Source organism: Hemiscyllium ocellatum, chromosome 10 (genome assembly GCF_020745735.1).
Source record: "Hemiscyllium ocellatum isolate sHemOce1 chromosome 10, sHemOce1.pat.X.cur, whole genome shotgun sequence".
NCBI classification, from domain to species: Eukaryota; Metazoa; Chordata; class Chondrichthyes; order Orectolobiformes; family Hemiscylliidae; genus Hemiscyllium; species Hemiscyllium ocellatum.
Window position 1 is genome coordinate 25533551 of NC_083410.1, and position 15734 is coordinate 25549284.

Here is a 15734-nt window from a genome sequence, read left to right on the forward strand (position 1 = left end):
CACATGAGGAGACTTTTACTACTCCCAGCACTATAGGCTGTTGTCATATGCAGTATGTAATTGTGGATAGAGGTTTGCTTAATTAAAAGAAGAATGACAGTAGGGATCAAGGGAGTATTTTCAGGATGTAATAAGTGAGGTCTGCAGATGCTGGAGATCAGAGCTGAAAAATGTGTTGCTGGTTAAAGCACAGCAGGTCAGGCAACATCCAAGGAACAGGAAATTCGACGTTTCGGGCCAGAGCCCTTCATCGGGAATCATTCCTGATGAAGGGCTCTGGCCCGAAACGTCGAATTTCCTGTTCCTTGGATGCTGCATGACCTACTGTGCTTTAACCAGCAACACATTTTTCAGTATTTTCAGGATGGCAACTTATAACTAGTGGAGTGCCAAGGGATGAGTACTGGGTGTCACATCTCTTTACAATATATATTAATGACGTGGATGATGGAAGTAAATATGCCATCGCAGTCTGCAGAGCGAAAGAGCAAGGTTGACTGAGTGTGAGGTAGCTTGACAAATGGAATATAATGTGGACACATGAGAAGTAATGGACTTCGCAGGAAGAATAAAATGCTGAAGAATATTTAAATAAGAAAAGACTCCAGAAAGCTGCAGCACAGAGGAATTGGGGAATCCTCATTAATAAATCACAAAAAGCTAGCATTCAATTTCAGAAGGTTATCCAGAAGAAAGATGTAATGTTTTATTTCAAAGGGAATGGAGCATAACAGTACAGAGGTCTTGCAAAAGTTCTGGAATACTATGAATAATTTAGTTTCCCTTGTCTAAAGAAAGAGATACAGGCATTGGACGGAAACCAAAGAAGATTCACAAGATTGAATCCGGAAATGAAAGGCTCCTCTTTCCTGGGAAGATTTGAGAAGTTTGGGCTTGTACTCATTAAAATATCTAACATTTTTAGGGGGCTGTGCAGAGTGGTTGCTAAGGGAATTGCAAGTTTCCCCTTGTAGGAGAGTCGGAAATCAGCAGGTTCAATCCCTGAGTAAGGGATCACCTATTTAATCCACGGGGATAAAGAAGAATTTCTGCTCCTGAGGATAGTATGTCTGTGGAATTCTTTATACACAGGGCTGCTAAGGCGGGTCACTAAATATATTCAAGGCTGAGATAGACAGATTTTTAATCAAGAAGTGAATTGAAGGTTATTGAGACAAGGCAGGAAAATTGAAGTTGAAGGTTATTAAATCTCATGATCTCAACAAATGGCAAAGCATCTACAATGAACCAAATGGCCTATTTTTACTCTTGCATCTTATGGTCATGGCGTATGAAGTGGACAAGGTTTTTGTGCAGGTAAAAAAGTAGTTTGGAAAGCTAAGAATGTTACTATTTGCAACAAGGAAAATTGAATACAAAGTGGGGAGTTACTCTTCCGTTACACAGAGCATTCGTGATAACACGTCTATATACTGCATTGCCTCTCTTTTTCTTAAATCGTTAAAATGTAAATGCATTATAAGCAGTTTAAAAGGCTTTAATAAAACATGATCTAGAATGAGGGTATTGTGTTGTCTGATGAGGAAAGTTTGGGTAAGCTCAGCTTGATCATGGAGTTTAGAAGTGTGCAAAGTAGGTTAATTGAAACATTTTAAGTTCTTGGAGACCCTTGATGGGGTGAATATGGAGAAGATGTTTTTTTTCTTATGGGAGAACATAGAATATAGAAGTAAGATCACTGTTTAAAAATAAGAGGTCACCTAATGAAGACAGAGATCAGGAGAGTATTTTTTTCTTGCGGGTTGTCAGTCTTTAGAAGTCTCTTCTTCAAAAGGTAGCTGAAGCAGAGTTTTTGAATATCTTTATAGCGGAGACAGATTGTGTATGTGCAACGGGTGAAAGGTCATTGAGAGTGTGTGGGAATGTGGAGTAATCATTTCACACATAATCTCGATGGGGAATAGAGCTAGCTCATTTTGAGTGATCTACTCTTGCTTTTAATGCATATGTTCAATAATTACCCCCACAACCTTGACTTTGCATAACCTTTTCGGGTTTTTTTGCATAATAATAGAAAAGATTGGGAACCCACATAAAATGCTCAATATTTGTGGCATCCACTGCCTATCCAGATGACTTGCTTCCATTTATTTGGCCATGGATTTGTACCTTACTGTGAAATCACTGAGGATACACTCAGCTAAGTAATTCAGAATGCCCAATTGATTTGCACCTGTGGTACATCAGCCTTTGATCCAAATGGATAAGTTTAAAATGAACAGTATACATGGAGTTAAACCTTCCTTAAAGTTTGAATTATTTTGATGCTGGAAGCAAATGATGCTGGTGGGCTATTGAATGAGGCAACATCCCTTTGTCCTGTAACAAATCTGGTACTTGATCCACAAGGATAGTTGGAGTAATGCTAATACAGGCCATTCAACCAGACTTTAAATGGGACTTAGAGTGATGGAAGCTATGGTCGTGAACACTTGTAAATGGATTTGCTTAAAATAAGTAGCCTGTTAAATGTGCATTGCTCCTAAAACACAGAAATTCTTACTGATGATGTTACCTAGTATGGTCACGAAATGTCTGAAAACAAACCCTCAAGCTCAGTGAGCTAACTTAAAAACCTATCATAAACCTGAGCTACAAATCTTCTCAAAGCTTGGTAACAGATTGTTCTTAATTTTGAATAAAACTGAGTTTAACTATTTGTACTGCTGAAGGAAACAAGTGGACTAACCTATTTGAATTAATTGTTTTTGTTTATGTAATACTAAGACTATTGCCCAAGATTAGATTACTTACAGTGTGGAAACAGGCCCTTCGGCCCAACAAGTCCACACCGACCCACCGAAGCACAACCCAGTCATACCCCTACCCCTTTACCTAACACTAGGGGCAATTTAGCATGGCCAATTCACCTGACCTGCACATCTTTGGACTGTGGGAGGAAACCGGAGCACCCGGAGGAAACCCACACCGACACGGGGAAAACGTGCAAACTCCACACAGTCAGTCGCCTGAGTCGAGAATTGAACCCGGGTCTCTGGCGCTGTGAAGCAGCAGTGCTGACCACTGTGCCACCGTGCCGCCCACTAGTTCTCTCTCAAGTTCACTTAAAATGATTGAATTGCATTGGAATTAAATTTGGATTCCGAAGAAAGATATCTGGTCCTTGTTAATCCTGATGACCATTAAATGTATTTTTGATCTATATGAAGATTTTTTGAACAGGAGAGTAACAGGAGTTATGACTGTCAGGATTTTTGATTTTGCTATCACAGTTAGCCACACAGCTGAGAATTACTGCCCCTTCACGCATAAAGTCTGCAATGCCATCAGCCTTGACAGAAATGATTGAAATCTCATTCTGATTACTCCATCCTACTCCCTAAAATCATGAGTGACCAAACATTATGAGCAGGTCTCTAACACTGTCAATTTTACTAGCAGCTTTAAAATCGATTCAGAGACCGACTGACTGACTGACTGTCTTTTAATTGTTGTGTCCACTTTTGAAGGATTGCATTTTAGGCAAGCGAGCCAATTAAGAACTGTTTGATAAAGATAGTGGCTTCTCCAAGGTCAGCATGAATGGGGTCTACTGACTTGGTTGTTGAAGGTGATTGCATGTTGCATTTTAGACTCTTGCTCTCACACTTGTGACAATGTCAGTGACAACCTTGGCATCCTCTCAGATACCGTAAAGCCAATGTTCCTTGCTGGCATGGGCAATAGCATGAGTCCTACTGGGAAGGACTGAAATGAATGGGGGAGGAATGTCATAGGGTTTTGGGCGCTAACCAGTTGATATGTCAACATGATAGTCATTGTGATTTGTAATAAAGGTTCCTCTATATCACATTGTCTCAAACAATTTTTATCTCTTTCAGGATAACAGCATTAATCTCCTGTTCTATCTGGTTTCCTATTATTTGCGTAATTTTGACAAGGTATGTTTTTTAGTTACAGAATAATTACTTGTTTTTGGTAACTTTTGAAGTAATTTTTATGGACAAAGTAAATTATTTTAGATTTGCTAAAATAAGATGGTATGCATTAGTTACTAGATTGAGAAGCAGGGAAATTGTTTTCTTGCAGTTGATAAATTCCAAATGTCTCACCTCAGGATGCAGGTACAGAACAAAGTGTCTTCCCCATGCCAGAACCACAGGACTTGTTTCAAGCTTCCCAAATGAAATTTGAAGATTTTGAAAAGGACCTCCGTAAACAGAAAAAGGATTTGAAAGGTAAACCATTTTCTCTTTCGACTGTTAGTCGATGAGAGTTGTACTTGTCATCTCACTGGATTACTATGACAGGAGCTAGAAACAGAAAGATTATCAAATCAATAAAATTGGTAGCTACTACTTTGAATGATTTTATTGTCACGTGTATTTTACAGTGTTAAAGCTGTAAAATGCAGTGAAAAGCTTTTCCAATGTCGTCCTAATCTGGCATCAATTTGAATAATTTAAGAATAATCATTGCTGTACAGTTGGTCCGTGCTTCAACTTAGCTCTCGCACATATTGTATTCATATAAAAAGTAAGAATGAAATAGATGCTGATTTTGTAATTAGTGTTATTTACTCAACAAGTGGAGCATTCTTTGATTATTTTGATTCTTTTCGCTATCAATTTTCAATCTTCTCTCAATACCTGTGTACTTACGCCTGTATTAATAAGCAAGATCAACTGCACAACATCAAAGGAGATGGGCATTGTGTCGATAGTATTTGGAGGAACGGGCAGCCTCTGGGCATTTTGTATTGTACATATCGCTATCCCACAGTGAAATAATAAGGTGTATGATACAGATTAGATTAGTTCAAATCAGTGGTGGAACAGCTTTTCAGCAATATACTTTGTAATTTTCTTGTCTTTGGTCTTGCTTAAGTTTAGTTAATATTTAATAATAAATATTCTGATTGAGTACACCATTAATCATTGCTATATGTTTTGCAGAATATTTTAACAATCCTGTCATTTGGCTTTCGTCTCTTACAGGGCTAGACTATTAGTGTGACTATTATTGCAGTCAGGTAGAATAATTTTCAGCAATCATATGCTGGTTGAATAAGTGCTTAATCAAACATTTGTAAGCAAAATTTGGATTTAACAACTCATTTGTTCAAATTTAATGTTGCAATTTTAGTTTTTATACAAGATATTCTTCAGTATATGGTGTTCATTAGCAAGGCCCTGTTAGCTCGGAGATTCTTATTATCTGGGTTTTGTGCAGGACTCAGTAACCAGCCTTCAATAAATGTGTTCAATAATTGAGCAAGAGAGTAGAAGCAATAACGTAGAATGGTGGTATGACATATTCAGCTTTCAGTACATTGCATGTCTGCAACAGCTCTACATAGGGGAGTAGGATTAATTAGTACTTCCAAAGACATGGTGCAAGTATGATGGGCTGGATGGTCACCTCATGTGCTGTAAGATTATGTAACTTTTGAATGTATACTTTATTGGATGATGAAAATAATGAATGTTAGCTTCACTGACCAAGAAGCTGAACCAAGCACAAAATCCTTGAAAAATTTGCTGGAAATCTGAAATATAAACAGACAGTATTAGAATTACCAAGCAGGTCAGGCAACAGAGTTAATTCTTCAGGGAATAACCCGTTTAGCAGAACTAGGAAAAGTAAGGTACTAAAGGGGTTTGAGCAAGAAGTGGATGGAATGTCACCATCCTGGTTTGAGGTGACCATGAAGTACTCTCCTTCTCAACCTCTTACCTTGCCTGAGGTCTGGTGGCCCTCAGGTTAAATCACCACCAGTCATTTCTCGCTGAAATGGAAAGAGCAGCCCCTTTGGTCTGGTAAGACCTCGGTGACACACTGGGAAAGGAAGGCTTGTGATAGGGTGGAACACAGGAAAGAAGGAATGTTTCACACTGACCTTCAGTAATTAACCATTTATTACTCTTTGAACAGCCATGGTTGAAGTTATACAAAGGTTGTGTGCACTTCTTCCACTTCTTATTAATGAGTAGTTCTGTATAGTAGGTTTCAAGTAGATAGAGTGTGATGATTCTGTCACTTTCCGGTTATTTTGTCCTGGTTGTTTTTTTTTCAATAAATGTTGTAAGGCAGAGATACCAAACTGTCACTAAGAAAGTAAACAATTTATGAGGCCTTTGGGTTTTTTTAAAAAGTTGGAACAATGGAAGCAAACTTGGTGTGGTCAGTTCTCTCAGACCAGGTTTTCTAGTTTTTTGTTTTTGATTTTTAGGTTTAGTTTTAAGCAGAAGCTGTTTGGGGTCTCAAAAGAGTTGGAAGCTTCAATGAATGTCTCCCGACTGCTACTTGCTTTGAATCTTCTTTTGATGTTTTTATTCCCCCCCGCCTTGAGTGGGAGAACTGCATGTGAGCATCTGTGTCTGAACTGGCCATTTTGCCAAGGAGTGTGTTTATGGGGTATTGCGATATTGGAACAGGTAATTAGTAATAGGTACTAGATATATATTAATCAATTAGGTTTTCCCAATAGCTAGGTTATTCTAAATTCCTCTTTCTTTTGTTTGTATTTTAACTGTAGTGTTTAAATAAATTGAGTTTTGCTTAACATCAAGTAGTTTGACCAGTTTAAAAGTTGCATCACATCTGGAATGCTCACTTCACATCTTCCTTCAAAATAAGAAAACACTAGGGTCCAGGTTACCTTAAATTATTTTGAGGGGTCTGGCCTGGTCCATAACAAGGGTGAGGGGGCAATGATAAGTCGGTAGATGATAAATTGATGAAGGAACAGTATTGAACCACGATGTATTTTAACTGAAGCTCCCAACAGCAACTGTTTCACCTCCACATGCCATGACTTTGTGAAAACCCAGCCTCGCCCTTCTTGGAGGCTGATGACCTGTAGTAACCAATCTGCTTTTGTTCATCTACAGCCATCGGTATCCATCCTTGACAAGCAGAGCAATTGATGGCTTTGTGCTCAAGCTATATTCTACAATGCATATCGCACCATTCATCAAGCGACTAGAATCAATTAAAACTGCAGCGAGGTGTTTTTAGATCTTTGAAGAGTCGACTCGGGATTCAAAAATTCACGCTTTTGTAACTTGTACACCTTTTGATCCTCTCCCAGTAATACTCTTGGAATCCCTATTCTGAAATAAATTCCAATTTGCAAGTAATAAACTAAAACCTTCCAAAGATTTGCTAGTTTAAAGCAGTCCAGTGCATAATGTTCAAATTTGAGTTCTCAATTTTGAGACATGAATGTTACATATTCCCTAAGATTTGTTTCAAGGTGACATTCTGATTGTTCAAAGCTTACCGTCAGAAAAATGACATCCGAGAGAGACAGTTTATTCTCAGTACAGATTGAACAGAGAAATGCGAAAACATGCATCCGTGTTAACTTAAGTCATATTTAGCAGTAGCTGCCTGCCTTGTGAAGAATACTGGAAGGCTAGATTGTAATAAGCTAATGATTAAGCTATTCTTTCACCTAGATATTTGAAATTTATCCCTACCTTCTTTTATAATGATTGCATTTCAGTTTGAGACATGCTAATTTGTAGTTTCTTTTCCCATTTGTAATATGGCCAAAAGGTAGGATCCAGGGTATAACTACTTTTAAGTACCTTTTGAATGATCTGGGTCCTGGCCTAGTGTCAGGAAATGACACAATTTTAGTTAGTACACTCAGATTCAGACTTGGCACTTCAACTGTTCTTCAACCCAGTTGACTGACATGCTGGAAAGAGCAAAGGCTTGTGGATATTTAGGAGTGTGTAACAATGTTAAGTATAAAAATACTCAAAAGGTTGATGGAATGCTTGCCTTTCTGCACAGCTAGAGCAAAAAGGCACTCTGGTTAGCTAACATCTGGACTAGTCCTGCACACCGCAACTTGGAAGGGGCACAACACAGATTCACTAGGAAGTCACAAGTTTGATTAAGGCAAGATTTCAAAACTGGTATCATATCCCCTGAGACAGAGAAAGCCAAGAACCAATTAAATCGATTGATTGTTTTAAACTTTGATACTGAAAAGCTTTTTTTTTCTGGCTGGCTGCTGATGTTTACAAAGCGGAGGTACAAACTCAAAATCAGAACTAGACCATTCAGGAGGCATGCTCAAAGCCACTCGATTCAATAATTTTAACTGTAAGCTGGATAGATTTTTACCAGATAAGGGTATCAAAGAGTATGGCAAAAAGCAACTGGATGAAGTGAAACTACACATTAGTCATCAGCCAAAGTTCAAGGGGTTGCGTCCCCTTTCTGATGTTTCCCTGCTTTACACAAGTCCTAGTTGCCCCTATAGAGGATGTTGCACCTCTACATGGAGCAATTTGCATTAAGTTAACAGAATAAGATCAAGTCCAACAATGGGTGCTCTGTATTTGCCAGCTGCTGTAAATTCGACCTAAAGATATTAATTTAAAATCATACTGCAGAATGAGATTCTGCAAATTATCCTCACCATCAAAAGAATGCATCTGAAATGTAGCTGAATCATGATTTTTTTAACCAAATGTAGACTTCTAGTGCAGTTCTTGAATTTAATTCCTGACCGTGTACATGCTTTACATTTGTTTTCTTCATGAAATGAATAATTCATTCTTGATGTCTACTTGCCCTTGTAAAGATAATAATTACAGGTCTAATGGGAGCTATAGCATGGTTACCTGCAGTCTGTTATGCCAGAACATAATACTGCTTAAATTATGTCGTGTGTTTTGATCTCCTTTCTATAAAATACTGTGCTCTCATAGTCCCGCTGTATTGTGCTTTCAACTCTGTTCTTCCATCATTGACCTGCCTACTGCTTGGCAGGGTACAGCTTTCTCTTCATTTTTCTATTTGCTTCAGTTTTTGTGCATTACCCTTTTTCAGCTGCTTTTACCCAAGGTCTAAGCTAGAGAATTCCTCCCTAAATCATTTTTGCCTCTTCCTCTCTGTCTGTCTCTGTCTGTCTGTCTCTCACACTTGCTTTATGATGTTCTTTAAAACCTACTGTTTTCTGGATCAAGTTTTGGTCTTAATATCTCTTTATGTGGCTTAATGTACAGTTTTCCTCGTCCTCTGTCCGGTGAATGCTTTGGTATATTCTACTGCATTAGAGGTGCTATAAATCTAAAATTTATCGAGGGAAGAATTGAATCAAGGTCAACAAAATCTCTTTTGCCTACTCAATTACAGTTGATTGCTAGCAAATGTAAGGTCATTGATAGTTATTCTTGTGATACCTGTGGTTCAGATTGTTGCTTTCTGTTTCAGTTATTGCAGTATACATTTGCTTTCAATTCAAATGAAGGAAGGTGTTTGAAGAAAGATGCGGATGTTTAAGGTCCCCTCCCTTTGAGAACTTAGGCCATTTTAATTCAACTTCAATTTGACTAATCTTGTCTTTTTAAACAGGATTAATTCTCTCACTCGTTTTGCTTCTAATAATTTTGGTAGACTCCACTCACCATTCATTTGCAGACTCAGACATGCTTCTTAGGATGGAGTCAAATTGTGGCACGCTGGACACATTTATATAATAACAAAGAAATTACCATCACAGAAAGGAATATAGCTGTGCTTTAATCCTCCCTGCTTAAGTTTACCCAGCCTGATATATAACAGACTGAGGACCTGCTATTGCATGACGCTGTACCACATCTCTGCGATTGATTTGATTTGTTTTGAGAAAGTACAGCTTTAAGATAAAGTTCCAATCTCACAATGATTAGCGTAACTGTAATTTAACAGTTCTGAGCTCAACACATTGATAAACCTGGTATCTGAAATGAGACGATGCAATGTAAAGCAGATTTGTCACTCTACTTTAAAAGTTATTGAAACCCATTGTGAATGGGTTTATGAGGTGGTTAGGTGTGTGATCAGCAAAAAGTATACACTCATAAGACAAGCTTTTTCCCGGGGTGAAGGATTCAATAATGAAAGGTCATGCTTTCAAGGTGAGAGGTGGAAAGTTTAAGGGGGATACACGGGGCAAGTACTTCACACAGAGGGTGGTGGGTGTTTGGAATGCATTGCCAGCAGAGGTGGTAGAGGCAGGCATGGTAGATTCATTTAAGATGCGTCTGGACAGATGCAGGAGTAGATGGGGAGAAGAGAGATATAGATGCTTAGGAATTGACCGACAAGTTTAGACAGTACATTTGGATCGGCTCTGGCTGGGAGGGCCGAAGGACCTGTTCCTGGCTGTAAATTTTCTTTGTTCGTTATTCTTTTATGTTGCAAAAACATGAAGACAGTTGAAAAACATTCCTGCCTTTTGTCTGCTGAGACCATGTTTACTCCAATGCAAGTCCCCAGGCTTACATTTTTTGACCACTTGAAAACTTCAGTTCTTTCAAAATATTCCCTGTAACCTTTAATTTGTACTGAGTGCTGCCTGTACATTACCCCATTGCCATTACCACCTCCATCGCCAGTCTTCCAAGAACATTGTTCCTCCAGCTCTGACTACTTGTACCTCTCCAATTCCTTTTGCCCTACCCGTGGTTAGCCACTAGGCTCTGAGCTCTTGAATTCGCGGAATGAATTTTGTTGATTCCACTCCCCCTCTCCTAGTTTTAAGAATCATCGTAAAACAATGATAAAGTTTTCATAATCTCTCTTAATATCTCCTCTTTCAACTTGGTGTCAGGTTTTATTTGATTATATGATCTTTCCACATCTAATTGTCAAACCCCCTAACTATCTTTTATGTTCCAGTAAGTTGCCTCTTTTCATTTGAACTCCAGTGAGTAGAGGACCAACCAACTCCATCTCTCCTCACACGTTAAGTCCCTCCATACCTGAGATCAGGCAAGTGAATCTTCACTGGAATGTGTCTAATCCCAGTGTGTGTTCCCTTAGATAAACTGCCCAAAACTGTTCACAGTATTCCAGCGGTGGTCCAGCTAGGCCGTGTTTGGTTCCAGCAAGATCTCTATTCTTATACTTTGGCCTATATTTCAAAAGGAACAATGTATACAAGGCTGTGGACCAAGTGCTGAGAAATAGGATTGGAATAGTTAGGTGGTTATTTTTTGATGAAAGGCTGATGCCCAAAGTGTTGATCTTTAGATGCTGCCTGACCTGCTGTGCTTTTCTAGTGCCACTCTTTTCGACTCTGATCTCCAGCATCTGTGGTCCTCACTTTCTCCTGGTTATTTTTGTCTAGTAGACACTTGATGAACTGAAGGGTCTTTTTCTGTGCAGGAGATAACCATGACTCGAACATTTCATTTGCCTTTTCTATTACCTACTGAACTTGTACACAAGCTTTTTGAGATTTATGCATGAGTACTCCCAAATCACACTGTTGTAGCTTTCTGCAGTCTTTAGCCATTTAATGTTCAACTCCTCTATTCTTCTAGCCAAAGTACATAGCCTCACATTTTCACACATTAAACTGCATCAAGCCAAATATTTGCCCACTCGCTTAACCTGCTTACATTCCTTTGTAGACTCTGTGTCATCCTCACCACCTGCCTTCCCATCTATTTTTGTATCAACTGCAAACTTGGTTACAGTGCATTCACTTGTCTCATGCAAGGCATCAATGTATATTGTAAATAGTTATGACTCCGCTGGTTACTGGTTGCTATCCTGAAAATGCCCGGCTTGTACCAACTCTCAGTGCAATATTTATAATCTGTGTTTGTATTAATTCAACTTGCTGTAGATTTTTGTCAACAAAGGCAAGTTCTGTATTCAAACCGGTCTCCTTTAATTTTTTTTATAATTTGTTGATTCGAATGTGAAGTAAGCATTTATTATTAAGCTTGTAGAATTATTTGTTTAAAAAAAGTTCAAGAAAATCTTCATACAAAGAAGTTGATTGACTGTATTGATCTAAGGTTATGCAACCCTGTTCATCATTTAGACAAATCACTGCAAACTAAGTAAATAGACTGGAAAGCTTGCCTTGCTGGCTGTCGCCTTCGCACCATGTTTAGTAAACGTCTGTGGCTAAATGCAGTTTGTTCAGACTAACGACACACTTTGGATAGGAATTTAGTCTGGGAAACTGAGGACTCCCAGCAGGTAGCTGCAGATGGGTTATATTGAGACTGAGTGAAATGTTTGTGCTGACGTCACTGTGACAAAGTGGGCTTGTTTGATCCAGTTTTCAAAGTGCTCATCTGATACTGCTCAGATTTATATCCTGCTGTTTTTATTAAATTTATGACCGCGACACAAACAGCCCGGAAATCACGTCACCGTGGGAGAACAATCATTTTATTTTTAAAAACTGGAAATTGAATTTAAAAATAACTCACCTTAGAAAAACAATAAAATTAGGCATCAAAGTCTGTGTGGCTCTGCAACTCTGCAGTGTAAAAGTAACAGGTTTTCTACCAGTGCCAACTTGTACCTGATGAACAGCGGGCACTCGAGCTTCTTGGATGACATTTCCACTTCTTCTCTTCGTCCTTGTCCCCCATCTCCCAAACTAACCAAGCTAACCTTTTGGAAAATGATTCCGTCTCTGCTTAAAATGTCTTCAGTCAAACAGAAGCAAAATGCTGTGGATACTGGAGAACTGAAATAAAAACAGAAAATGCTAGAAGAACTCAGCAGGTCTGCCCAACATCTGTGGAGAGAGAAAAACGGTTAATTTTTTTTTGAGTCCAAGCTGACTCTTCTTTGAAAGCAAGAGAGGAATCAGACTGGAGTTAACATTTTAACTCCATTGTTCTCTCCACAGATATTGCCAAACACGCTTGGTATCTCCAGTACTTTGTGTTTATCACTTTGATCCGTCTGCCTTGGGCTAGAAATGAGAATTGAATCTGTGAATCACTACTTTACAGCGCCATGTATCAATACTGTTTAATAGGAAATACTCAAGTCATCCTGAAGCTTACCTTGAAGCATGTCGTGATTGACATTGATCACTGAGGGGAGCTTGTTATCAGCCTTTCAACGTGATGACTGTTTGTCCATTGAGCTCAATCATGCTTTCACTCACAATGTCTTCCTTCTCAGAACAGAGCAGCAGCAGGGAAAGGGGGGAGGAGGGAGGAATAAAAAAGCATATCCTGTACTCCAAATCCCAATATCCCTTGGAACATCCTACTCCATATGCCTGGAGGTCTACAGGTCAAAAATTGATCTGTTCAATTGCATTAAGGCTTGCCAGCAATTCACCACCCAGGTTAGCTGGAACCAGTGATGAATAATGCTCCTATTGCTAATGTTAAACAGCCTTCAACTTTTAAACATACTTTTTTTTAGCTTATGAATTGTTAACTTTGTAAATCTTTGAATTTAAAACATAATAAGAGCATAAGAACTAGGAGCAGGAGAAGGCTGTCTGGTCCTTTGAGCCTGCTCCACCATTCAATAAGATCATGGCTGATCTTTTCATGGCCTCAGCTCCATTTCCCGCACTCTCACCATTTCCCTTAATTCCTTTATTTTTCAAAAAATCTCTACCGTAGCTTTAAAAGCATTTACTGAAGTTGTGTCAACTACTTCCCTGGGCAAGCAATTTATGGATTAGCAACCCTCTGTGTGAAGAAATTCCTTCTCAATTCAGTCCTAAATTTGCTCCCCCTAATTCTGAGGCTATGTCCTCTTGTCCTAGTTTCACCTGCCAGTGGAAACATCCTCTCTACTTCTATCTTATCTATTCCCTTCATAATTTTATGTGTTTCTATAAGATCCCCCTCATTCTTCTGAATTCCAATGAATATAATCCCAGTCTACTCATAAGCCAACCCCCTCAACTTCAAATCAACCTAGTTGAACTCCTCTGCACCCCCTGCATTGCCGGTACGTCCTTTCTCAATTAAGGAAAGAAAGACTGCACATGGTACTCCAGGAATGGCCACACCGGCACTTTGTACAGCTGCAATATTACCTCTCTGCTTTTCAACTCAATCACTTTAGCAATAAAGGAAAAAATCCCATTTGCCGCCTTAATTACCTGTTGTACCTGCAGACCAACCCTCTGTAATTCATGCACAAGGACACCCAGGTCCCTCTGTACAGCAGCATGCTGCAACTTTTTACCATTTCAGGTAATAATTGAGTTCAGTTGCCAAAGTGTGGTGTGGAAAAGCACAGCAGGTCTGGCAGCAACTAAGGAGCAGGAGAGTTGACGTTTCAGGCATAAGCCCTTCATCAGGAATGTTGGAGGAGGGGGTTGATAAATAAATATGGGGTGGGGCTGGGTCTAGGGGGCAACGTGATAGGTGGATTCAGGTGGGGGTAGTAGTGATACGTTGGTGGGAAGGAAGATGGACAAATGGGACAGGTCAAGAGGATGGTTCCGAGTTGGAGTTGTAGATCTGGAATGAGGTGGGGATTTGGACGCCACCATTAGAGAGAGATACTGCCAACTCATGGAGTATTTCAGGGATGCAAGTACCAACCAATCTCACCGCCCTGTGGCTGACCACTTCAACTTCTTCTCACGCTCCCCCAAGGACGGGTAAGTCCTGGGCCGAAAAGTTACCCACCAACTGGAGGAAGAATGCCTTGGCTTCCACCTTGGGACTCTTCAACCACACAGTATCAACGTCGCCAGTTTCCTCATCTCCCCTCTCCCACCTCATTCCAGGTCCAACCCTCCAACTCAGTACAGCCCTCTTGACCTGTCCTACCTGTCTGCTCCACCCTCCCCACCAATCAATCACAATTATCCCCACTGGCATTCGCCTATTACCTTCCCCGCTACCCTATTTATTTCTCATCCCCCTTCCCTCTTCACATCACTGATGAAGGGCTTATGCCAAAACGTCAACTCTCCTGCTTCTTGGATGCTGTCTGACTTATGCTTTTTCAGCACCACACTTGTTGACTCTGACTCTCCAGCATCTACAGTCCTCACTTTCTCTTATGAGTCCAAATGTGACTGTCAGCTTCTAGAGGCAAGGTAGGATGGCATTCCATCAGAAGAGCTATGGGAGAATGGGTCTATGCTGTGTCATTTCAACTGCTTTTACCTTCTTTCTGGATACAAAGTCATGAGATTTTGTGTATTTGAAGTACTTCTGATGGTGTTGTGTGTCAGAGGTTTGTGTCTCTCTGGGGAAACCAGGGCTCAAGTTCAAGGGATTTACTGAAGCTACGACTATGCCAGCTGTCTAAAGAGACTCACCAGCATAATTCACAGAATGCAAACCAACTTGGAGATTTCAGCTTACTCTATGGAGTGTGCTAAGACTTGCTGTTGATCTATCATACCCTTTCAGTCTCCTACTCACAATGATGCACTCTAGTGAAGGAAACATCCTTTTAAGAAAAAACACATGATAATCTCCAAAATATATTGGGCAGTAGAAGGATATCGGAGTATTGAACTCTCATTTGAGAAAAGAAAATCATGATCACTGATCTTTCAAAGCTTTCTTTGTTGTGCTTGATGCAGTACATTTAAACATTTTGCATGATCATGTATGTATGTTAAGTGAGCTCTGTTACTTTCACAAACGCTACATTTTTGCTCAGTGTAGACAGAATGATGCACATGGCGTTGATGAGAAAATTGTAATTTCCTGTTCAGTGAGCGCACAAAAGGTCCATCAGGTTAAAAAACAAATCCATACGTCTCTTTTTCTGAAGCATATCTCCTCGTTTGTCTGCCTGAAGTAGAATCCTAACAATTAGATTTCTCAGAAATACTCAAATGCTTTGCTCACTGAAAATAGATTTGCACAGCATTACAAATCCTTGGAGGTTAAACGTAGCATCTCAACACAACTTTCATCTCTCAATATAGAACTGTCCCCAACCTTCAAATGTTTCACCTTTGCCTCTCTGTAAACAATACCACAGAAGATCTA

The 15734-nt window shown here is 39.5% G+C and overlaps 1 protein-coding gene across 1 annotated transcript in view; it reads left to right on the top strand.

Moving 5' to 3' along the window:
- fmn2b (formin 2b) overlaps positions 1-15734 on the top strand; it is a 451369-nt gene that overhangs the window by 290785 nt on the left and 144850 nt on the right. Inside the window, exons 13-14 of the mRNA XM_060830804.1 lie at positions 3864-3923; positions 4100-4220. Of these exons, the coding sequence (XP_060686787.1) occupies positions 3864-3923; positions 4100-4220 (181 nt within the window). The remainder of the gene's footprint in view (positions 1-3863; positions 3924-4099; positions 4221-15734) is intronic.